General features: G+C 32.6%; 1 protein-coding gene across 1 annotated transcript; it reads left to right on the top strand.

Annotated features, from left to right (window-relative positions):
- Positions 1 to 342: 342 nt before the first annotated feature.
- LOC106061541 (ADAM 17-like protease) lies at positions 343 to 25214 on the top strand. The gene is made up of 22 exons (XM_056014786.1): positions 343 to 589; positions 2549 to 2672; positions 2765 to 2898; positions 3254 to 3342; positions 3498 to 3592; positions 4491 to 4579; positions 5232 to 5353; positions 6364 to 6462; positions 6830 to 6928; positions 9554 to 9671; positions 10524 to 10628; positions 12319 to 12437; positions 13382 to 13445; positions 15036 to 15168; positions 16615 to 16716; positions 17400 to 17462; positions 18296 to 18387; positions 19385 to 19506; positions 20578 to 20659; positions 22144 to 22232; positions 22925 to 22988; positions 24788 to 25214. Coding segments are annotated over exons 1-22 (2055 nt in total). The 5' UTR covers positions 343 to 540; the 3' UTR covers positions 24790 to 25214.
- The last annotated feature ends 506 nt before the right edge of the window (positions 25215 to 25720 follow it).

Genomic DNA, 25720 nt, shown 5'->3' with positions numbered 1-25720 from the left:
TAAAAGAGCCTGTGCGGCTTGTTTAAAAACAAATTGACTAAGACAAATGTTTGCAAAGACTGTCACTAAAATAGATCTAGAGCTATAGGCCTACTGAGCTTCATTGACGAAAATAAGATGTAGATATATAGTTTATAATCTTCCCTGTATTGGGTCCATTATCTCTAGAGTCTAAATGTTATTAATTTAGATCTAATGCTAAATAATAACAGTGCCCAAAAATCGTGAAAATATTTAACTGCAAAAAATCCTGGCTACTATGAAGCTCATTTTTTGCTTTAAAGATAAAAATCTAGATTTAGATTCTAGACTCAGGTGTATCCAATAGATCTAGTCTACTTATAGAGTCTAGATCTAGAATCTATATTAAAATTTAAACAATAAAAAAGTATTAGATCTAGCCTATCTATTACATCTGGATCTAAATCTAGTCACTACTGTCACTAGTCTAGAGCTTCTACAATCTTTTCTTCATTATAGTCTGATAGATAAAAGATTTCGTTTACTTTAGTTTTATTAGATCTATATTTTTCGTAAATTATGACTTCATGGATCAATTCTTTTCTGTTGCTATTCATATATTGCCAAGGTATCGATCTATATAGATCTAGACTCTATAGATCCAGTTATTAAGAGTAACACAAAAAAACAACAACTATGAACTAAAGTTAAAGCAAATAAGTTACTTTATACATTATAAACTTTATTAACTTTATAATATTCATGGTAAAAACTTAAAAAACTAGCTAGAGTCTAGTCACGCTAACTAAAAACTCAAAATATAGTAAATCTACAAAAAATCTAGATCTATACTCTAGGTGTAGATCTAATAATAAATGAAAAGTTATCATATCATGTAATCTTATTTTCTTTATTTTTTTAATATTAATAAGTTAGTTTTAAAAAGTGTTGTTTTTTTTTAGTTTGTGGAGGGTAAGGCACTTGGTAGACAAACTGACATAAATCCAGAGCTACATTTTCATATTTATGATACTACGAGTATGGCATGCTACAAGTAGTACAAGCTGACACTTCTTAACCACAACAGTGTTGCCAGCTGACTAGGATTTAAAGAGCTGGCTGTAAAAATGCGAAAAAGATGTTTTTTAAACAAATAAAAGTTTTTGACCCGTCGAAATTGGGAAATATTTTGTGGATGCCCTGGGGTAGTAGCCCTACCTGCCCTCCCTTAAATCCAGCCCTGGGTATTTTAACAAGTTAAGCCCAGTTGCCAACAAATTTTAAGTTTGAATTTTTATAGACTCTAGCTCCGGCATAATGGTTTGAGTGACCATTATACCCAGGAAAAAAAAAAAGATAGATCCTAGTATCTATGAACTCTTTATCAAATGTTCTATAAAATCTATAGATATATGTATTATGTATATGTTTTAATGACATCTTAAGAAACTACATTACATATGATAAGGATTGTACAAAAAAGATGTTTTGATCTTCAAATTTAGTTATCTCGGTCTTTCTATATCATTTTTTTTTTGTTCGCTTTGTCAAGACAGATTGGTCATTATAATTTTTCCTACTTTCCATATCCCTTATCTCTGCTTAAAAACTGACGTCATACTAAGACCAGTGCCTAAGGCCTATTTCATTAGACTTTAAAAAGCCCTAACTTCTAAGCTATTTTAAGATATGGGACCTTTATAAGCCTAGATATTATGTCAGTGCTAAATATTTCTTGAGGGCCTTAGATACGATCTTGTGATATGTTTTGCCTATAGATAAATCAAGCCCTACCCAAGCGCCAATCTGGCTAGCTCTGTAATTATCTATTAAAAACCAAAAACCATGTGTGATAGACATGAGTGTCAAATGATCCTCTCAGTGTTAGCTAAGGTGTCTTTTTTTTTGTGACAAATAAATTGTCACCATAATAATGTATGAATGCCAGGAGAATTTCAACCATTCTGACACGAAAGTCAAGAAAAGTCATGTGAGCTTGACTTGATGTGAGGAAAAGAATATTGTTGATCTGGTTATTCTATACAAAAAAAAAATGTAGAGACTAAATTTTTTAAAAAGTATAGGATCTAGATCTAAGTAGATTTATAGATTCTAGATAGTAAGATCAAAAACTAAGAATAGGTTGCAATTATATGGCCTTCTTCAGTCACAAAGCCACTATGGATCATCTTAAAAAAATTAGATGAATGCTTGGGCATTAGCTATGGATGGAATGATGTTAAACTCACAGCATTCCACCCTCCCTTTTCCATGCAACTGATGTATCCAAAAGAAACAGCAAGTACTGGTACAGTTTTGGGTCAGTGGTTTTGTAGCACTGTGTGTTTGCTAACTGCCTAAGGGTCGCTGGCTCCTGTTATTTCCTCAGGGTTGCCTTTCCCATCTTTGGGTATAGCTGTGAGGCATCTAAATATATATATTATAAATAAATCATTTTTTTCACAAATTAAGATTTATGTTAAAAGAATCAACCTTTGATAAACATGTGTCTATTATTACAACATAAGTAATTAATGTTAACAAAAAGCTTATTGTTTATTTACTTTTTAAAAAAAACTCTCCATAGTCTCAGTGTGCATACAACTGAAGTACTTTGAAACATTGAGTTCAATTGTTGAAAGATCTTTTACAAAAAGGGATTCAGGAGTTCAGGAACTGATCAAACATTTAAGCTTTAAATTTCTGAACAGGTAATTATATTATTTCTTTGCATTTTTCAAATAAAAAATTGATTTTTTTTTTTAAAAAAATGTTAATTTAAAATAAATGCTTATCCTTATAGGACTTTTGAGGTGCGTTTGAAATCCGGAACATCCGTTTTGGCAAAAAATTTTAAATCCTATTTGGTTCAAGAAGATGGAAGAAAAGAAGAATTTCTCTTTGATGAAAGCAATGTGTATACTGGACATCTTTCTGGTAAATAGGCAAACCATTCGTTTGTCAATGTTAACATATTTGAACAAGCTGAGTTGTTATGCTATTAATGTTCTTTTAAGTTTGTTTAATTAGATTTGTATTCCTTTCTAATGTTAACGTATATGTATGTATATTTGCTTTTATAATTATCATAAAGAACAAGTAAAGTTCCCCTTTCAAACCTTGTGGTCTATAGGGCAGATGATGTAAAGGTCATCTGTTTCTGTGGCCTGCAGTTAATGAGGGTGTCATGTGGCCAGCACAACGACCAACCGCCTTTACTTTTTCCCAACTAATGTCAGGTACTCATACCTGTTTGTTTGTTTTTTCTACCACTTCTACTATGTTTGTTCAGGTAAACCCTCTGTATTTGTCAATGCTCATATGGAAGACACCCTATGGTCAATTCATATAATTGAAGAGGATGACATCTATGCTGTTGAGGTAATTTTTGTTTCTTTTGTAGCCTAAATAGTTCTAATAAAAACAGGTGAATTAAATTATGAATAATTTCAATACATTTTTAAAAATTTGAAATATAACTTAATTACATCATTTTTCAACCATTTCTTACAATTTTCATTGCTCCTATCTAATAGCCTGTTCATAATCATTTGAAACCAAGTGAAAATCCTCATGAACATCCTATGTTCGCTTACAGAGCTTCAGACCTGCTAGTTAAAGAGGGTAGATGGTAATTTGAATGCATCTTTAATAATATTTTGTGTTTTGCACTTTAAGTTAGCGAATCAGAAATATAACTGAAGTCACAAACTATGCATAATGTGCTACACTTGTACAAATACTTAATTTGCAAATATTTTTTTTTAAATGTTCAAGCTTATGTCACTTATAACTCTTTACCCTTTGCCATACACCCAAATGCAGTTTGGTTGTATCAAAAAGATGAGTGTGGTAATTTGAAGTTTAGACAACATTTCACAAAATGATGAGCAATAAATTATAGCCAATAAAAGTTTTAGAAAATGTACACAAGTTGAAAGCTTAATTTTTTAAAAATATATATAAAAAGTAAACAAGATTTGAAACTTGATGTGTATTTATTGATTGGCCTTTTAAAAAAATATCTTTTTTTTTTAAATGACAAGACAAGAAAACAGATTAACAATTGAAAGGACAGCACTCTGGCTCAAAAAATACTTTTACCCTTTAGGATGTTTTGGAGTTTGAGAAAGACATCTCAAACATCTCAAATAGCCTGATCTTGTGGTATGAACTTTGGACTGTCACTTCGATGGTCCTGGGTCGAAACACTATCACTTGACATCTGCCTGCCGTCCTGTAGGAAGTTTGGTCTTCAATTCTGAAGGAACATCCGAAACATATAAATCAAATAAATAAAATTTAGCTTTTTTTAAACTAATAGCTTTTGCCCCATAGTCTCCCTCTCCCCAATTGTATTTACATCAAAGATATAATGGAAGGGTGGTTAGTTTTTTATAAACACTGAAATAATACAATGGAATGGGTATAACACTAGCAAAAAACATACTTTCTGAAGCACATTTTATATTGGAAAGTAAACACAAATAAAACAAAGGAGAAAATTTTTTAAAAATTTATTTCCATAGTGGTGTGAAGAACTCAGCACATGTCAAACACTTAAAAAATGGTGATTTAGTCAGTTATAATGTAGTCAACAAAAACAACTCAGCAACAGGTAAGAATAATAATAATCTTTATTATCCATAAGGAAATTTGTCTTACAATTTAAGCATTACACCAAACAAAGTATTAGAATATCCTGGTCTCTGATAGTTTTGTCAGAATAGTTGTTTTTTTTTAAATTATATTCATCATAAAAAAGCATACCATATATTTTTTTAATTTCTTTTCTCATTCCTTTTGCTAGATTAAATTCCTACAGGTACTCCATTTTTCCCTTGTGCCATTAGAGCATGAAATGGATTGCCTCAATCAGCTAGGAAAAACAATGTCTTAGTAGAGTTTAACTCTCTAATGAACATTCATATCTAGATTGATGCCTGGATATATGTAGAACATAATTATGATAATTTATGATATAAGATTCTCCTGTCAAATTTAAACGACAGTAATGACTTACAGAAAAAAGTCAGGAAATTATTTCATATCTGTGGATTATGATGTCTCTCTGTCAGTGCATAAACAATGATGTCCTTGTGCCATAGATTAAACATGCCAAATTCAGAAACATTTATTATATATTCATTTAATTAATATTAATTATAATTAATTGCATATTCATTACTTTTACCTCCTATTTAAAAAAATTAACAACTTTCCGTTGTTGAGGTAACTAATTGTCTGACTGTGAAGTAAATTATTTGCAGGAAGTCGAAAAGAAAGAGGAGCCACGGGCCCTAGAAATACCTGTCTTCTTCACCTAGTTGGTGACTATGACTTTTTCAATTTCCGATGCAGGAAGAACTTTGTCTTGTGCTCATCTTTAATTGTAAGTATATCACGTTAAGATACAACTGTTGGTGGATTTTAGAATGTCGTTGTTATTATTGAACTTATTAGCTACTAATATAGTAAAATAAGGTAGTTACAGTAGGAAACACCTGCTTTTTTTTCTGTTTACTAAAACAAACAGTTGGATAGATTTGCTAATGCAGTACAGTGTGATAGGAAGCTACCTTTTTTTAATTTTTTTTTTTATGTTATAGTTTGGGTTGTTTATTCTATTTATTTGGTCCAATAAAATTATTGTATCTTTGAACATATTTTTGGGGGGCTGTTTGGTCATGTGGGTATGCACTTTGGACTATTCATCATGATGGTCCTGAGTTTGAAGCTTATACCCACTTCCATCTTCTGTAGTTAGACCAAGGATGTAATAATCTTCCTTTCTGAAGGAACTACCAAAACATGTAAAATAAACAATTAACATAAGTAATTCATTTGTTAGTAAGTAAATTAAACATATTGTATCATTAGAAGAACAAGTACATGAAAGATGTCATTTCACAACATATAAAATCCTTGAAGACAATTTGCACCCATTTCACCTGTTACATCGGATCTGGACAAAGTGGTCAGCTCCTCTCAATTCCACTGTCAGTCAGTGTGTTTTCAGGTCATTTGTTGTCACCAGCAAGTACTTAAGAGCCCAATTCATCAAGTGCCAGTTGTGCGTGTGTGTGTGTCTATTTTGCGTTTGCTGTTTAAGTTTGCATCTATTTTTGTTAATGTTATATAAGAAATGCTGATAGGTGTAACTGAATTTCCATTTGTTTTGACCAATATAATAATTCTATTTTATATTAAGTTCAACTTTTTCTTTTATGTTTCTAGATGACCCTGTACTGATTTGTGATGAACTTCTCTTTCTTTATTCATTGGAGAGTTCTTTAATTGATATTGTTGAATGATGTGTCTTTTGAATTGTTTCTCAACTGTCTTATAATTGTTGACTGTTGGTGTCCTTCAATGTAGCTTATTCATCTTGTCTTTTTCAAGGTTAGCTATGTCAATGTCGCTGACAACATTTACCAAACATCTGAATTTGTGAATGCAGAAGATGAATCTGTTGGATGTATAAGACTTCAAATTGCAAAGGTGAGATTTCTGGCATATTTTCTTTTGTACCCACCTGTAAAGCAATTACATTGGTCTCAAAAAATAAAGTTAGGCTATATATTTAATACTAGCATTACCCACCGGCTATGCCTGTTGATTTGTTCCCAGGCTAAATATTCTTAGTGTTGATTTTGAAGAGCGATTCAAAATTCAGGGCGACTTCCCCTACAGCTTGAAAAAGAGTTACATACATAAGAATATATATATATATATATATATATATATATATATATATATATATAGGTCTGTGCTCTGATCATTATCAGATTTGTATTTGTTTCCGTTTTTCATTCTAGGTATCATCTAGGTATAATATATCTATAAGTCTATGGTTTTATATTTTCAGTTGGAACTATACCAGTCGTACACAGTCTCTGAAACTAGAGGGGAACTTCCACATTTCAATGCTAAAGGTTATCCTTGGGACAGCGATAAAAAGCTAGCAGTATGCTTAAGTTTTTTAAATTTTTGTTCATTTTCTTTCAATTCTGCTCATACTAATTACATTGTTTTTTGTAGCTTGTTCCAACAATAATGGCAGACCCCCCCCCCCCCATTAGGTATTACAGTTAAATTCTGTTTAATGCCACAGTGTCTGCTTAGTCCCGATTTGTATATAAAGTAATATTGATGCATAAAACACTGAATAAAACGTACAAATAGAACAAATAATGGCATTATAAAATATTAAAAAACACACTATGATAAAAGCACATTTTTATATATATATATATATGCTTTGACAAATTCTTATCTTATAAGTATTTTTTTCTTTCCAAGTGACATTAGAACTTGCAACAGGTTTTCTTAACCAACCAGAAAAAGCAATGACTTGATAGAGTTTAAATTTTTATTTAACCATTAGGTTAACACACTGAGATGTGTAGGTTGTTTTAATAAAGGACCTCTGTAGTTTACTTCAAAACCAAAAAACAAAAAAATTTAGATTAAAATAATCAACCCACTTTGAAGTATAAGGCGCAAAAGATACTGACTTAAACATGCATATCAAAACTGGGTTTGCAAAGTCATGTGAAACACTACACTCATCCTAAATCTTCAGAATCGAAGCCATTACCATTATTATGTTCAATATATTTGTTGATCTTTGAAGCAAAATAATTGATTATTACTAAAAATATCAACTAGTACCAGTGTGGTTATATACCTCTCAGTTTTGATTTCAATTTTGATTAATAAGTTTTGATCATCCCTTCCAAAAAAAAAAAAGATTATTATTAACCTGAGTCAGCCTCTGAGGTCCTAGTGAAAAATCAAAAATAAAATAAGCCATTGGGCACAAATGACATCCTTGATTTATGTGATGCAAAAAGAGAACTGAAAAAGAAAGTTAATCCCACAAGAATACCATCATAGAAACACTTATGAACATGAAGTTGGCATAAGAAAAATGATTAATTGACCACTGCCCTATAATCAGCAGTAGCTTGAAAGTTGGCCATTGCCAAAACATATAAGAAACATTAAAAGCTCATCCTTGTCTACTGTTGTCTTTAGAAACTGAAGACCTTTACATGGCAAGTTCTGAAAGGGGCTTACCTTTCCTTTTCTCTTATAAAAACTTTGTTATTTATATTAATTATATATACTCTATCAGTAGACCCTAAATTGACTGTTAGTGTACTATTGTAGACACAATAGCTGATGGACTTAAGGCCTCAATAAAAAATCTAACATTTTACTGTGTTATAAATATCCAATACCTAAATGTTGCCAAAGAACATGCAATTCTTTCAGCAGTTTTTGTTTTATAACATTTATTTATTCGTTGCTGCATAAGGTTTCTATCATAACCTTTGGAGTTAGTATGTTTTGTACTGGGCTAGCATTGGATCATTGAACTGGATAACCCAAAGTACGATTGTGTAAATGGGTATTGTTTGATAACTGTTTTGTAATCAATGGCTCATTCAGTTCAAATAAATGGTGCATCACATAACATTGTTGCATCACTAGCATGATTTTAATTGTTTTGTTGCTCTTTAATGCATAGGTAATAGACAACCAGAGACTCCAGCAACATAAACTTGATTAACTAATATAGTTCAATGATTCTGCTATTATACAATGTACAGGTCCCTTCCCACCCCTAATGAAAAGAATTTCAATTGCTCCCCCACTTAGCTAGCTAGGGACCTTGGGGAGCACTGAAGGCTTTCACAGTAATGAAAAAGATAATAATTAGAACCCCATTTTTTTCTGGTTTTATTTACATAAATATGTCCTTTATATTCAGAATCTTAATTGACCATTGTGTAAGTTCATTGAGACTAGTCCATTAAGTCTTTTTATTTTTGGAAATTGTGTTTTTATAGATATATTTTAAGTGTTATGTATACTTGAAAAAGTTTTTTTCTGGAGATATTCTTGTAGAGGCAGCATGTTCCTCTTCATCCAGCAAGGAGGGCTTGGGTAGTACTGGATGGAGAGGTCCTTTCCCAGCGTTCTGAGCTTCAGAACTCACTTTTTCTCGTAGTTAAAAGAGTGCAACTCAATGAATTGTTAAACTTCAAAAAGGTGGGACTGGCCAAAGTAGAAGATTCTTGCAAAAGACACACTTTTGTCATAGTTGTATTGAAAAGTCTATGAGGGCACGGTGGCTGAGTGGTTAATGGCTTGGCTTCTGAACCTGGTGTTCTGGGTTCAATTCTCAGTGAAGACTGGGATTTTGAATCTCAGGATTTTTAAGGCACGCCAACTCTAATGGGTACCTGACTTAAGTTGATGAAAGTAAAGCAGTTGGACATTGTGCTGGCCACATGACACCCTGGTTATTAACCGTTGGCCAAAGAAACAGATGACCTTAACATCATCTGCCCTATAGATCACAAGGTCTGAAAGGGAAACTTTACTTTTTGTTAAATAGTCTAATGTATATGGGATAGTCTAATGTAAATGTGTGCATTGTGCTATTACCAGATATTCCAAATACATTATAGACTTCCTTAAAATTTGTATTAACACTGTCAACATAAAAGCATACCTGATGTTGTTGTTCTTTTATTATTTTACTAATTCAAACTATAATTTATTATAATACATCTTTTAGGCTTTTGGCACTGCGATGACCTACCAAAAGAAAGTTCAGTGCCATTTCCATTTGTTTACACAGCATCCCATGCCAGAACGTGTTTTAGGATTGTCCTATATATCAGGTGCTTGCGCAGGTATGTGAAGATATTGACAACAGTTTCTAGATGTTTTAGACTCTTGTTGTACCTCATAGGAGGTGTGGTGGCTGAGCAGTAAAGCGCCTGGCTTCCAAACTGAGGTCTGGAGTTCGAATCCTGGTGAAGACTGGGATTTTAAATTTCGGGATCTTTGGGAGACACTGAGTCAACCCAGCTCTAATGAGTGCATGACATTAGTTAGGAAAGTAAAGGCGGTTTGTCGTGGTGCTGGCCACCTCCTGCAATAAATAGATACTTATGGGGGTTATTCAGAGGCGCAGTGGCTGAGCGGTAAAGCGCTTGACTTCCGAACCTGGGGTCCTGGGTTTGAATCCTGGTGTAGAATGGAATTTTTTACTTCCAGGATCTTTAGGGCATCTCTGAGTCTACCCAGCTCTAATGGGTACCTGACATTAGTTAGGGAAAAGTAAAGGCTATTAGTCTTGTTAACCATGGGCCATAGAAACAGATGACCTTTATATCATCTGTCCCATAGATCACAAGGTCTGAAAGGGAAACTTTACTTCAAGGGGTTCTAATTTGTTCATAAAAATGTATTTCTCTTATTAAGACCAATTGAAATACTTTTTAGCAAACCTTTACTATCTTAAAACTTTATTCAGCACTGCAATTTATTAGTAATAATTGTTATGTTGAAAGTACAGAAGTTAATGACAAATTATGTTGGAATGCAATGCATGTCATTAAATAAATTAATTTTCACCATAATCTGGCATATCTTAATTGATAGATTGTTCATTGTTACATTTTAAATATTTCTGTGTAGTTTCAACCCAACATTTGTATGTGTGTATTATTCTTTCAAATCATTAAATATTCTCATTTTAGAAATCTATGTGGGTAGATATCTGTATAGTTGTGGGATAACCTCTGGAACTGACATAGCCACTGGGGAAATCACAAGTCTGCAAATGAATCTTGTCTTTGTGCATGGTAAGTATTTGTGCACTAATTGAAGTAGATTAATATGTTTGGACTAGAAAAGAAATTAAAGAAAAATGTTCTAAAAAAAAAAAACAGACAAAAAACAACAGAAACCTTGATAAACTTAACATGACAGCTTACAAAAAAGTTAATACCCGCCTGTGTACCTAGAGGTTTTAAATAAAGGGCTACAAAATGGTAGAAAAGGATGATAAATGAAATGCAAGTTGAAGAATTTTAATAAGCAAGCAAAAGGGAGAAGATAACTTGTGTGAAGAAAAATGAAAGCACATTGTTGCTGTTAAATTTTAAAGTAAAGCAAGGATGTGGGATGTATTTGAGTGGCAAAAACCACTTGGCTACCCATCAAGGGATCTTGAGTTTGAAATTATAATCAAGATGAGAAGTTTTTTCTGAGTGCCTAAAGACAGCACAGAAACCTTCTTTTATATACCCCGTCCTCCACGTGTCCACATAAAACAGATGTGATAGCATGAAAAATTGTGCTTTACAAAACCAATTCAAAAAAAAAAAAAAAGAACTACGACCTTATTGTGTTATTGTTTTCTTTAGAAACCACATACAGTAACTAAATGACCTTTAAAAAAAAACACAATGTTTAAATCATTAAGGTAGCCTAAGTATGTGTACAAAGGTTTTTTAAGCTTTTTTTTTGTTAGAATTGTTTCTATCTCGAAGTGAAAAACACTAAAAAAAAAAAAAATGTTCTCTCTCTCTTCAGAACTTGGTATGAACAGATAAGTATTTATTTGTTTTGTGTTTTTGTAAAATATTGTTTAGGGAGAGAAACACAATGGCTCATTTACAAGTTCAAACATTTTATCTTAATAGTTTTCACACTGGTCAGGTCTGTCCATTGTTTCACTATATATAATTCACAATTTTCTCTCATAAAAAAATTGGTATCTAGTTTTGGCTCAGCTGTTAAATGTGACATAAAATTTTCATTCAACTTATTGGTAATTTTTATAAAGAATTCCCTATTGTATTACATTTGTTAGGATATATTTGTGTGTACCTATATCCATATCTTTTTAATGTCAATAGAACAAGCAGTTATTTTTGTGTTTTTAACTCTTTTTCTCTGTAATTATTTTCCATGATCCGACGGAATTATTCATTTTGCTCATTTGCAGTTCACTTACCTGTTATGATTTAACTACAAGAACTTTGTCATCAGCCAATATTTTATTTGGTATAGAAAAAAATGCAAATGCATGCTCCTTTAATATAATACAAATTAATGTTTATAAAACCAAAAAAATATTTAAAGTTGTCAAATCAACGTGGGTATGAATTAGGAGAGAAAGAGTTAAGTAATCCAACTGTTTTATTTTTTGTTTGTATGAAATGCAAATTGAGTCTTTTTTATTTGTAGATAGAGATCAAGCATTTGGCCTTTGTATGTAGAAAGCAAGCATTTGTAGATAGAGATCAAGCATTTGGCATTTGTAGATAGAAAGCAAGCATTTGGTATTTGTGATAGAAAGCGAGCATTTGTAGATAGAGATCAAGCATTTGGCATTTGTAGATAGAAATCAAGCATTAGGCATCTGTAGATAGAGAGCAAGCATTTGTAGATAGCGCAAGCTTTTTTCTTTGTATGAAGATAGTACAAGCTGGAGGACATGTTTGATATGTGAGTTTAGTTTTAACAGTTGCATTGACATCTTGGCAGGTCACAACCTTGGAAGTGAGCATGACCCTAATACTCCTGAGTGCTCAGCCACTGAGTCCAGAGGTGGAGACTTCCTGATGTGGGACAGAGCTGTCTCAGGCAAATACCCCAATAACAAAGTAGGTCACCCTCCTAGTGCTAATGAAAGTTTAGCCTATCTCTGGCCTTTACTTTGACTAATAAAGGAACCTTTACTTTTATTATATCAAGCCAGTTTGACATATTTTCATTCAAGGACATTGTGTATGTCATGAGATACTATGAAACTGCAAGTTGGCATGCATTTTAAAATGTGAGATGATGATATATGTTATATAGGTTTACATGTGTTATAGAGGCTCTATAAGACAGTTGAGAAGAAGGAATAGATGGTGAGTTGACAAATACTGCCATCTCTAAGACAGTTTGTGCATGACATTTGGCTTAGTTAACCTTGGTTAGGCCAATAATAAAATTTGCACCCTCTCTTTGGAACCCCTCAACTCAAGAAAACATAATAGAAACTGGAACAGACACAAAATAGAGCAATGAGATTCATAAATGAATATTCGTAGTTGACTAGAGTAACACCTTTAGTAAAATCACTAAATTTATAAAGCCTTTAGGAGAGAAGACTCAAAAGTAAAGTAACAATTATACATAAAACACTGAACCATAATCTTCAAATACAAAAACAAAATCTAATAAAATACTCAGAAAGACACAAAGATAAAGGCACATTCCTTGTTCCATATGCTAGGACAAACTTGTACAAATACTCCTTCTTCCCGGCAGAATGTAGGTCATTGGTTAACATGCATGACTAGATGCATGACGCGTAGGAAGTTAACATCTTCTTTTTTGAAGTATTATATAAGATAAGATGACACATAACCACTCTATTACCTTATCACATTTATACACACAATCACAGCTTTCTGTTTATAGCCTTTCTACCTGCTTTCCAAATTGTGACTATTCTGGACGCTTGCTCTCTTTCTTTCTGCTATTTTATGAATGATTTATTTATTCACATATTTATTTTTGACTCCTTTTTAGTGCATTTTTTTTTTTTGTATCTCAGAAATTTTCTCCGTGTTCGTTGAAACTTATTGGTATTGCCAAAAGAAGTTTTTACTGCCTTACTGGTAAGCAAGAATTATTGAATGGATGGCTATGTTCATCTGGAACCATCTTCTTTTTGTGCCTTTATAGATCGTTGTCTTAGAGAGCACAAACCTGAACAAGCAAAATACAAAATGTACATTTTTAAAAAAAAGCTTATATTGAGCTAGTTTGGGTCAGTCTTGTGAATTAAATCTCAGAGGACAATCTATAAATGGGACTAATTCAGCTTCTACCTCCAGTTCAGTCAAGTAATATTTCTTTCCCTTGGAAAGGGGACTAGTTCAGCTTATACCACCACTTCAGTCATATTCAATTTCTTTCCCTTATTTGAGATACAAAAGAAAATAATTTATTACCAATAGCTAATTATCTAATTGGTTAAATTTTTTAAAATTGATTCTTGTCTTGTCAGTTAAAATAAATACTTGTTCAAAATTTAAACTTGATCCATGATTGGGTGTTGGATAAATAATAAGACAAAGTGAATTGATATTAGCTTTGTAAAAATAGGACGATATTATAGAAACAATAAATAACTATACAATCTTCCATGTTCATAAGCTCTCCACTAGCAGATTGGTTACCGTGTTAGCTTGAGAAGCCTGAGATGGCTTGAGCCATGAATTGGGATTCAGGTCATTCCCCTTTTTTTTTAATTTTCATAAATGCTTTTTTATTGTTAGTCTAGATCTATTACAAATTTAATTACATGACTGATCCAAACTAATTGATTCAATTACACTTAATACCAGTAAAAGCTTTGCTTTTTTTAAAAGTAATTTTTAAAATATTTTCTTGTTCTGATTATAAAAATAAACTAAACTGAATCTCCATTGATTCTCAGCTTGTACCTCAACATTGATTGTTTACATAGCACATCTCAATGTAATTATCAATTCCAGTCAGTAGGTTTAATTGTGTAATACTTTTTTCTGACACCGAGACTTATGATCAAAGATATCCATACTAATGGGCTATCATGTCTTATGGGCTCCAGATTCAGAGTAGCTTTGTTGTCACATATTGATAATACAGATAACGATTTACTGAGAAAACTTTCCTTGTTTAATGTTAGCGAAAAGGCCTTGGCTATGTTTTATCATGCTCTTATCTGCAATATTTGAAGTTTTAATATCACTGCCTAGTATGGCAATCTAAACATTAAAAATAAAAATAAACTTCATAGAATCCTAAATGCTGCTGGTAAAATCATTGGCAAAAAAACAAACACCATTTGGTCAGTTGCTTAAGACAAACAATCCATAATAAAGCTAAAAGATTCTAGAAATAAAAAATCTGATATAATCTTTTCACATGTAAATTATGAGTCTGGTGTATGTACATTCTGCTTTTCTATAGTTATAATTTTTTTGTTTGGTGTAATGCACAAATTGTAAGACAAATTTCCATAGGGATAATAAAGATGATGATTATTATTATTATTATTTCTCTTTATTTTTTAAATAGCTCAAAAATTTTCTCTTTGTGTTTAAATAATAGAAGCTTCAATTTGTACTTGAAGATAGTGCAGACTTATTCTCTTTGTGCCAAGCTGTTTGACCAGTAAGTTTAGTTTGAACAGTCCCTAAAATGACTTCATCTTGTAACAGAGTTTAGCACAGTCAACAAATTTTGTGGCAATGGTATTGTTGATGAAGGAGAAGAATGCGATGCTGGTGCCAGGCAGCAAGAGGACCCTTGCTGTGATGACAAGTGTCAGTTGAAACCACAAGCCATGTGCAGGTGATCACATTGGAACTTGACTCAAGCAGCAACTTCCATTAACATACACTTAAGGCTTTAACCTAATCTAAGAACTCTGCTTCTAATTACAGATAAAATATCACCATCTACCTAACAAGATAGAAAAAAAATTTAGATTTTCTATTATAGCTCCTGGACCATATCTCATACAATCATTAGATCACAATTAATTAGCAATTACCTAATCAACTACAAGGGGGGCACTGTGGCTGAGTGGTAAAGGCTTGGCTTCTGAACTGGATTTCCTGGATGTGAAGACTGGGATTTTTAATTTCCTGATCTTTGGGCGCCTCTGAGTCCAAGCTGTAATGGGTACCTGACATTAGTAAAGTAAAGGTGGTTGGTCATTGTGCTGGCAACATGACACCCTTGTCAACCTTAGGCCACAGAAACAGATGACCTTTACTTCATCAGCCCTATAGACCACAAGGTCTGAAAGGGAACTTTACTTTTAATCCACTAGAACTCAAAAGTAGGTTCCCTGGATTACAGACAGTAGAAAACAATTTCTATGTTGGAAAGCAAGCACTATCAGGTATTGTCTTTTTGACTCGCAATCTACTCTTTAAGCATTGACTAGTAACACCCCATATAACTCAAGAGAGTGGAATCTTTTTAACTGACCATATGATGTCAAATCTTAACATCATAGATGCATTACAATGAATCTCTGGGCACATAAGCATTATGGGAAATGAAAATGTAGACAGACTAGTTAATTACAACACTCTCAAGTCAAAGTTAGACAGCAGTCAAAGAAAAGTGGCTTAACAAATGGGAAATCGGTGAAGCAGATGTTGAGCTATTTATAGAGAAATGGCTTCGACAAACAAACTGGACTATCAATTTCCATCCCAGCAAAGATCATTCTACATTCTTTCAACTAGGAACAGGACAGAACACATCTTTATTTTTTCAAAGGATTATATATGTAGACACTCTAACTAATCTGTGAATCATATGCTCTTTGAATGCCCCAATTTAATTCACATACACTTTTATCACAACAACCCTGCATAAGCAACTTTGTATGGCAGTGGCAAACAGCTGGGGAAAAAAAAAGCTTACAGCTCAGTAGCAAAAAGAAGAATGTATAATCTACTGTAGCAGTTTTAAAATACCCATTACCTAAAATGCTAGGCTATTTTAAAAGAAGATCAGCTTTGCTTCCTTTTAATTCTATTTGGGAAAATATATTTTAAAAGTCATTCTTTAAAAAAAAAAAAAATTATTGTGAGCTTCTACAGAGTCATCCATAATTAAATTCCTCTTATGGCCTTTTTTAAAAAATATTTCCACACAAGGATTTGTAATGAGTTGAATAATCTATTTCTTTATTTTTTCTTAAACTCCTAAGGCTTGGAGGTTATTCCTTTTGTTCTTGAATGTGTGTTCAATTGTTTATTTTTCTCCCTACCCCCCTAGTGAAACAAACAGACAATGCTGTGTGAACTGCAAGATGGCCCCAAACACAACAGTCTGTTCAGATTCTGGAACAGCTGAATGTCAAAAGAAGAGTTTCTGCACGTATCTTTTTATTGGGAATACTAGTTTCTAAGACTCTGTATTGTATTGCATTCTTTTCAGGTAGTGACCATAACATATAACATTTAAAAAGTTACTGTAGTATCCTCAGTTCAAATTACATTTGAATCTTTTCTTTGGACTCTAGCAATTAAAGATAACTTTTTTTTTTGCTCTTTTTTGTTTTTCTATTGTCTTCGTGGAGCCCAAGATTCATGCTCAGAGATTTATGATCCAATCTTTTTTATGGACCACTGGGAGGAAGGGGCAGCTATGAGAATATTTCCATGCTGCCTAGAGACACAGAGCAAACACAACTCTGCATGAATTGGAGAGTCGAACTCGAGCCCCCTTGTTAGGTAGCTTATTGGTTTATGCTTCTCAGCCACACATCCCTGTTTCAAAGAAGATTTGCAATTGTCAACACACATCATCTATCAACCAAATTACATACTTAATAATAGACTTAAATACTGCACAACTGCAAGATAAAATTCTTTTCCATTTAACTACATAGGAGACTATAACAGAACCCGGTAATTCATATTATTTTTTCATCTTCTTCTTTTTACATTTCATTAAAGTATGGTATGCGTAATTGAACATTTAAAAATTAAAATAAGTGTATTTGGTTCTTGTAGTAATTACGTATGAAATTTGCAAATATTTTTCTTAACAACAACTAGTGGTCAATCTTACGAATGTCCACAGAGTGAGAAAATGGATGACTGGACTCCCTGTATAGCTGAGTAAGTAATGAATGGAAAATAGGCGGATCATGTACTCTAGCACAAAGCAGATACATTTATCAGTATTTACACAGCTCAATCAGATTTGTCATTATGAATAGAAAAAACATATAGTTAACTATATGCATTTACTTAATTCATAAATGTCTTTTATTTTGTGTTTTTGATTATTTTTTTTTTTTAACTTTTCAAGGTTTCCCCCAAAGTATTTTAAATCTTGTATTTGTATGCATTACATTATTAATAGTAGTGTTTAAAATGATTTTTTTTTACAATTTTGCTTTATTTGATCATTGATAAAATCAAGAAAATGATTATAGTCATAGATGCTTTGGAAATATATGAGCAAACATAACTTAGCAAAAGACCTATCTAGCTTTTCTCTCACAGACTAAATAAATACAGGAAATTGCAAACATTCAATAACTAAATATTTTTCCTATTGATAGAATATTAAATGACTAAAAAGTAATCTTCAAAGGCAGAAGATTACATGACCCCTATATCACCAGCAAATGAAGGTATCTGAAAGAAGTGCCCCAAACTGATTTAGTCTTGGTCAACTTCTGTGCAGTACATCGAACTGGAATCATCTTGTTATGAAAGAACCAGGAAATGTATCTGTACCAATCCATCTATCCAGTCCTTAAAACTTCTACCCACAGTGAATAAAATAAACCACAGGAGCACATTTTCCCAGAGACCTCAGTGACTTTTTGCTAAAATGCTGCCCATCACAAGCATTTGTGAAATCTATGTTGCCCCCCAAGTCAGAAAAAGGTTGGGCACCAGCCTTCTTTCTTCTAAATTCTAACTTCCCTATTTCAAAACAGTGGCTTTTGTTATGATGGTGATTGCAAAGGCTTTTGTGAGATGAAAAGTGTGCAAACAAAAAAAGATATCCAGCCTTGCCTGTGTAGAGATGGTAAGCTTTCTTTGATTTTATCAATAATTGCCACTTTTTAAAGCGTCAAAGTTGCAGAATGTAAACAGAATATTTTCTGCACATTTTATTCTAGGTGCATCAGGCCTTTACAAAGAAGAGTACATAATTCAGGGTAGATAATGAAAAACCAAAAATTTAATTTGGTTAGAAATAAGAGGAGAAATGTTTTGTTTTAGGTGTCCATAAGTTGTATGCTTGATATTGAATGATTTCAGTGAATTTGTTACTCTAATTTATTATTATCCTAATTGACTTTTGTGAGCTTATTTATTCTATGATTTCTTTTTTGGATTATTAAATATTCAATTTTTTTTCAAGAGGGTTTTCATTACTTTCTTTCCTTTTTCACAAACTCAAATATCCTCAGCTACATTTCATAATTGTCACATTTTAATTACCTAATGCAACTCAAAAATCTACATTTAATAATTGTCACATTCTAATCACCTAATGCAACTCAAATATCCCCCAGCTACATTTGATAATTGTCACATTCCAATTACCTAATGAAACTCAAATATCCCCAGCTACATTTGATAATTGTCACATTCCAATCACCTAATGAGGTCCTAATGCAACTCAAATATCCCCAACTACATTTGATAATTGTCACGTTTCAATAACCTAATGAAACTCAAACACTTCTGGCTACATTTGATAATTGTCACATTCCAATCACCTAATGCAAGTGTCACAGTAATTTATACCTTTCGAAATTACAGAAGTTTATTACTTGTCACATTTCTGTGAAGCAGAAATGACTTAAATCTGGTAAAAATGTATCAATTATAGGTTTAAATCTCAACCTCTTTTTTTTTTTTAGGGAATCGAAAAATTCTTTGTTTAGAGAAAAAAAAAAGGTATATATATATATATATGCATGTATATAGAATTTAAGACTTTTTTAATGTACCATTGTAAAATTGAAATACTCATCCTATGTTTCTCAAAACTACATATGGTAATGTATTCCCAGAGATCAATGCTTGCAAGGGATGCTGTTTTGATAACTCTGATCCTAAGAATCCTGGAGACTGTCAAGTACATAACAATCAAACATATAAAGATGGCCGACAGTGCTATGCTGGATATTGTGTGGTATGTTAGTTGTGTAAACTGTTGGGATGTATTTCTTTAGAGAATATTATTAAAATGTGTTTTAACTCTTAAAAACCGTAATTTTTTCTCATTCTACCGGAATTATTTTTTTCCCCACAATTTTTATCACATAAGCCTTTTTATAAACGTCATACTGTTTTTTCTGTTTGTTACGATATAGACATGTTATATAAAATTTTGTTGGAAATTGAATGTACTACAAGATAATTTATCTTTCAATGTTATAGATAGTCACTGGAAAAAAAAATTAGGTAATTTCAGAGATGTAAAAAATTATTTTTTTTATTTGATCTTTAAAAACTGACTTTTCCAATTAAAAAAATAATATTCCAACAGTCCTCAATCATTATTATTGTATGAAATATGAAACTCTATTTAATTATCTATTTTAAAAAAATAACGTTGTCAAACTTGATCAATATTTACACTTTTAGGTTTCTTTCTAGATCTACTAGGGCCTGGCTGGGGCGATGCCCCCTTTCATTTACTACTTTTACTAGATCTAGGGATGAATAATTCACTATCAGACTCGCTTGAGTCTGAAAATCGCTTTCATGATAACTTTCTAGCTCTAGAATCTCTATTTAAGTCTAAGTCACTCATGTCACTATCATTCATATCTAAAAAGATATTAAGAGCCTGATCAGCAGTAAAACGGTAAGATGTCTGATGCAAAAAAACGAAAAATTCACTAGTCACTTACAAAAAAAAATATTTAGAACAATAAAAACAGCTTAGATCAACAAAGTATCAGAAGGAAAAAACTTTCAAAATGGCCGCTCTAGCATTTCCTTAAACCATTTAAGGGATTAAAAACGTGGATTAGAAAAGAAAAAGAAGTAAATAGGGAAATAGTGATCGGACGCTGGAAGCGTCATTACGTTATCATGGCCGGGGGACTGGACACTGTCAGCATCATTACGGTCTTGAAGAGTTAAAATTTTTATTCATTTGTAAAGATGCGACACACTTTGGACCAGACTTGATAAAAACACACAAACAACTGGGAAGTTATTCCATATATATTTTGTTTTTACAAATCTCTTTTAGGCCGGTGTGTGTAAACCTTTTCTGACTTCTTCCATTAAAAGAATTGCTGCGTTTTTGAAAAACATACAACTTTCATCATTGAGTAAGTTAAAACTTTGGCTTTTGTCCAGTCAATTCATACAATTATATAGTTTTTTGTGTGCATGTTATTTCTAGTTACTGTGTTTCTCAACCTTTTTAGTTCTGCAAATCCTTTGATTTGATTTATTTGATATATTTTTATTGTTTGAAAATGATTGTATGGAAGGTTTTATGCAATTATCTTTTGTGTAAACTAAGTGTCTGCTCATAATGAAACAAATAAAATTTATCATTATGACTTGACTTTATTTATTTTTATTTTTCATATTGATTAAATTCGTGTTGCATATCATTATAGCAATTTCAAAAGTCATGGAAGCAAGGACTACAGGCCTAATTACAGTAGTGGTATGTTACAAAACTGTCACAACAACAAATAGGATATGCAAACACAACAATGTGGGTACAAAGGTTGAGCTTGTTTCTGTTTTACAAAATGAGGAATTTTCTGAGTAGTTTTTGTTAGAGCACAATGAGTGTCATCTTCTGCATCAATCTTCTTGACTAACAGACTGGAGTACCCTATTTTGCAAAGCTGAGCTGTTAGAAATGGAAGAAAGAGGTGACAAAGAGATAGAATGGGATATGACTGCAAACACTTGATACAAAACTGAGTAATTGACAGTTTAGAGAAATACTTTTGTACTGCATCATTATTAATGAATTCAATAAATTGAGTTGAGAACATCACCAACTTTATTCTAACAAGTAGAGAGATGGACTTACAAGTACAGTGAAGTACTCCACCATAGTAGCAGAAGTATGGGTACACAAGTACAATACTAGAAGCACCATCTGTACAGACACCACAAATAGTTTCCCCAACAGATTGTTTACTTTTCCAGAAATGAACCAGCTTTGTCCAAGTGGTTAAGAAAAGATGATGTATTTTTAAAAAAAGTTACACCTTCACATCAGAGTCAACTTTCAGTTGAGAAACTTGTCTGAGATAAAACTGGTATAGGAACTGGTTTCCAGCTTGTTAAAATTCTACTGAAATAGCCCCACCCTTGATTTACTAGTGGGGGGTGAACCTATAGTCTTCTATCCTAATGGACATCTAATGTTACTATACTTCAAGGAAAAAGGGAAGTGTGGCAAAAAAAACACTTGGCTATCTATCAAGAGAGCTCAGGTTCCAATCCCAACTCTAGCAGAGTTGTGTTTGCTGAGTGCCAAAAGGCAGCTTAGAAACCTCCCAGATACCTCTCACTAGTCCATAAAAGAGATTGGACCATAGGTGGTCACTTATTCAGTTTCATAACATTTTTACAAACTTAATGTTTAAAATCGAAAAAAATTTGTTTGGGAACTTTGAAATTTAAAAAAATTGAAAGTTAACTGTTTAACTACCATGGATTTGTTTTACAGTGTGGATTTGTGTGAATTGTGGTTAATCATTTCAGCTTTATTCATCATTTTCGTTTTGAATGCTAAGAACATGTTTTGACTTTCATTTCTTTTAAATTCAACTTTGCTTCGCAGCCAAATTCATGAGAAGCAACATCGCACCTACTGTCATATTTCTGAGCTTATTAATTTGGATTCCTTGCTCCTGCCTGATAAGTAGATTTGTAAGTAAAAAAATTTTTGGTCCTGCTAAATGTCATTGTTAGATGTTAATTACATTACAGATTAGTCATTATTGCTGGTAAAATTAATGACTTACTGTAATTTATGTTGAAAATAACAACTTGTTAATTTCTATTGTTATCAATGTAATTCATTTGTATTGACTTTTTTTTTTATTTAAGACCATTAATTCATTGAAAAAAAATATAGCAATTCGTGGTATTTCAAAATAAAGTTTTTAAAATTGGAGAGCTCTTCTGAAGTCAATGGGACACACATTTGAGGCACAAAGAAAAGCCCTGGCTGATGACAGGCACAGAAGACGAAAAGAAAAATTAAATAGACCCCCAGTGGACTATTGCTTTGTCTGCATTAGATGTAACAGAGTATGAAGGTTGCAATTGGGATTGCAGTCATGTGAAACACTGCACTCAATCTTTATCTTTGGAATCAAAGACACTGTCATTATGATCTTAAAATTAAAATATTTCATTTAATTAAGACAATAGATAATTAAGATAAGAAATTTTAAGTTATGTAATCTTATTTGAATTTTATACATTAAATGCCCTAAATTGACCCAAAGGTGCTAACATGAATATGAACTGAGCAAAAGAAATCCTTATTATGTCTAGAAGATGTTTCTACAAATATGACCTAATGTATATATGTTTTGTTTTGTTTTTTCCTTAAGGATCGAGATGCCAGACATGAGCGTGAAATAGAATTGTTCATTCAGCGTTCATTAATGGCCAAATGTAAGTTGTTGTGGTGTTGTTGTTTTATAAAAAAAAATTTCTACTTGGTTTTGTTGTATGGCTAGGTCAAGAAATTTGACTTGATTTTGTGGTTGTTTTCATGATGTAATCTTGACTTTTTTATTGCTATAAGTCACAGAGGTTCCTTAGAAAGACTAATATCTCCTAGCCTTATTGCAGGCCAGAAAGGATGGGAGCGGGCAGGGTCCAAACTCAAGACCATTGTGACAGCAGGCCAAATTTGACCATAGTAGGCCTGACCACTGACCTGCAAGGTCACATCCTATGTGCAGTGGAGACCAACAGCTTGAGCCAGGTCACAGGCCTGTACGTTGCATGTCAGTGTTCAGACCTACTATACCAATTGGTCTCTGTCCAAAGCCCATACCACACAACCAGGCTCTCAGGATAAACCAAGCTACATACCACACAACCAGGCTCTCAGGATAAACCAAGCTACATACCACACAACCAAGCTCTCAGGATAAACCAAGCTACATACCACACAACCAGGCTCTCAGGATAAACCAAGCTACATACCACACAACCAGGCTCTCAGGATAAACCAAGCTACATACCACACAACCAGGCTCTCAGGATAAACCAAGCTACATACCACACAACCAGGCTCTCAGGATAAACTAAGCTACATACCACACAACCAGGCTCTCAGGATAAACCAAGCTACATACCACACAACCAGGCTCTCAGGATAAACCAAGCTACATACCACACAACCAGGCTCTCAGGATAAACCAAGCTACGTAGCCTCATGCTTTTCTTTTATATGGATGTCTGTTTTTATCATTTCTGAATAATTATTGTAGATAAGCTGCCATTTTTAAAAATAAAGCAGTGATTTCAACTCTTCTTATTGTTTATTAGGCAGCTGTCAGCCATAATTGTGTGCGACATTCAAGTTTTATTTTCAAACCATATTTCTCATTGCTGGAAATGTAGATACAAGTTTTTATTCTAATCTGATTTTCTGGTTGCATGGGGGCAAAACTGAAGCTGGAAAAAAAAACAGGGGAGAGAATCTAAAACACAAAATATTTAAACAAGATCAAAAGAAATATTTGATTGCTAAAATAAATTATAGCTTTGATATAGCTCTACTTTCATGCTTATAGCATGCTATGGTCCAATCTCATTTGTGGACTTGTGGGGGGGGGGGGGAGTATCTGGGAGAATGTTTTCTGTGCTGCCTTTATGCACTCAGTAAACACAGCTCTGCTCGAGTCGGGTGTCCAACCTCGAGCCCCCTTAATAGGTAGCCAAGTTCAAGCGTACTTGGCCTCTCAACCACGCTTCCTGCAAATGCACTACTTAATGTTTCTTGTACTTTCCTACCCATTTGAATTCTTTTCAAAGTTAATTTCAAGGATCATATCTTTTCTATTACTTTTGCTGACTTTAGGAACAAATAAAAAAATTCTCAATTTCAATATTTAAAAATTAAGTAAAATATAACAATGACATCTGTATATTGCTATTATAATGTATCTGATGGAAGATTTTGGTCTTCTGTTCAATGTTTTTATTCTGTTATTGTCCAAAAGCAAAAGAATAACTTTATACTTTGTTGTTGTTGTTTTTTAAACCATGCATTTTTAAAAGGATGGCTGCCTGTCTGGTATGCACTTTGGACTGTTATTTGATAAGGAATGATGGTCCTGGGTTCGAACACTGTCCACTGCCCTGCAGGAAGTTTAGGTTAAGATTTAATTATCTTCAAATTTGAAGGAACCTCTTTAACATTTAAAACAAATAAAACTTATTCATTCATCTACCAACAGAATGAGAACACTAAGAGAGTTGAGATCTTGTGACATCCACCAACAGAATAAGTTGAGAACAGTGATAGAGTTGAGATCTTGTGACATCCACCAACAGAATAAGTTGAGAACAGTGATAGAGTTGAGATCTTGTGACATCCACCAACAGAATAAGTTGAGAACAGTGATAGAGTTGAGATCTTGTGACATCCACCAATAGAATAAGTTGAGAACAGTGATAGAGTTGAGATCTGATAAAAAAGCTCAAGAAAGTTTTCTACAATTATTTTTCTTTTTGCTGTTATTAGTTTGTTGTTTCTTGTTTTTTTTTTTTTATATTTTGTTTTGTTCAGTGCCTTTTTAAATGTTACTTTCTTTTCAGATGGTCTTTCTATTTTGTTGTATTTATGCTGGCAAGAATAAAGAAAACTACTTTGAATATAGATAATATCCTGTATTTGTTTTTTATTTAAATATTTGTAATACAATAAAGAAGTTTGTTATAATAGCAGGATTGGTAACCTAACTCTGACAATGGACTGCTAACATATAAAGTTAATTACTAACAATTATAACATTTAAAAGCCCTTCATTTAATTTGATGCATCAATTAGGTAGTTCTGCTTAGGAAAAAAAAATTTATGTATATTTCATTTGACAATAAACTAACTATGACCTACCTTTATCTCTGAAGTCAAAGATAGAAGCTAGACTTGATTGTTAATATTTCATATTATGAAAACTAAAAAGACGATAAACTTGTATCATGGTACACCTTTAGTTGTGATTTAAGCTATACCATCATTGTAAGTTTTTGTCCAATGTGCCCCTTTAGGGCAAGGCCCATTCTTTGGATTTTAAATGTGTCCCACGATCTTCATAAGAGCTCTGTCTCTTTCTTAGACCATCCTTGCAAGGTCCTTTTAGATAAGCCATTGAGTGAAAATGGCATCT

The sequence above is a fragment of the Biomphalaria glabrata genome, chromosome 16, assembly GCF_947242115.1.
Source record: "Biomphalaria glabrata chromosome 16, xgBioGlab47.1, whole genome shotgun sequence".
Lineage (NCBI taxonomy): Eukaryota > Metazoa > Mollusca > Gastropoda > Planorbidae > Biomphalaria > Biomphalaria glabrata.
This window is presented reverse-complemented; position numbering and strand designations above follow the sequence as displayed.

Bases quoted from the DNA above. Each gene is read 5' to 3' on its own strand.
- LOC106061541 (XM_056014786.1), top strand. From the start codon at position 541: ATGACTTCATGGATCAATTCTTTTCTGTTGCTATTCATATATTGCCAA. The intron at 12,438-13,381 runs GTAGGTCACCCT...TTTGTATCTCAG, and splicing joins GCAAATACCCCAATAACAAA to AAATTTTCTCCGTGTTCGTT. The intron at 16,717-17,399 runs GTATCTTTTTAT...AACAACAACTAG, and splicing joins CAAAAGAAGAGTTTCTGCAC to TGGTCAATCTTACGAATGTC.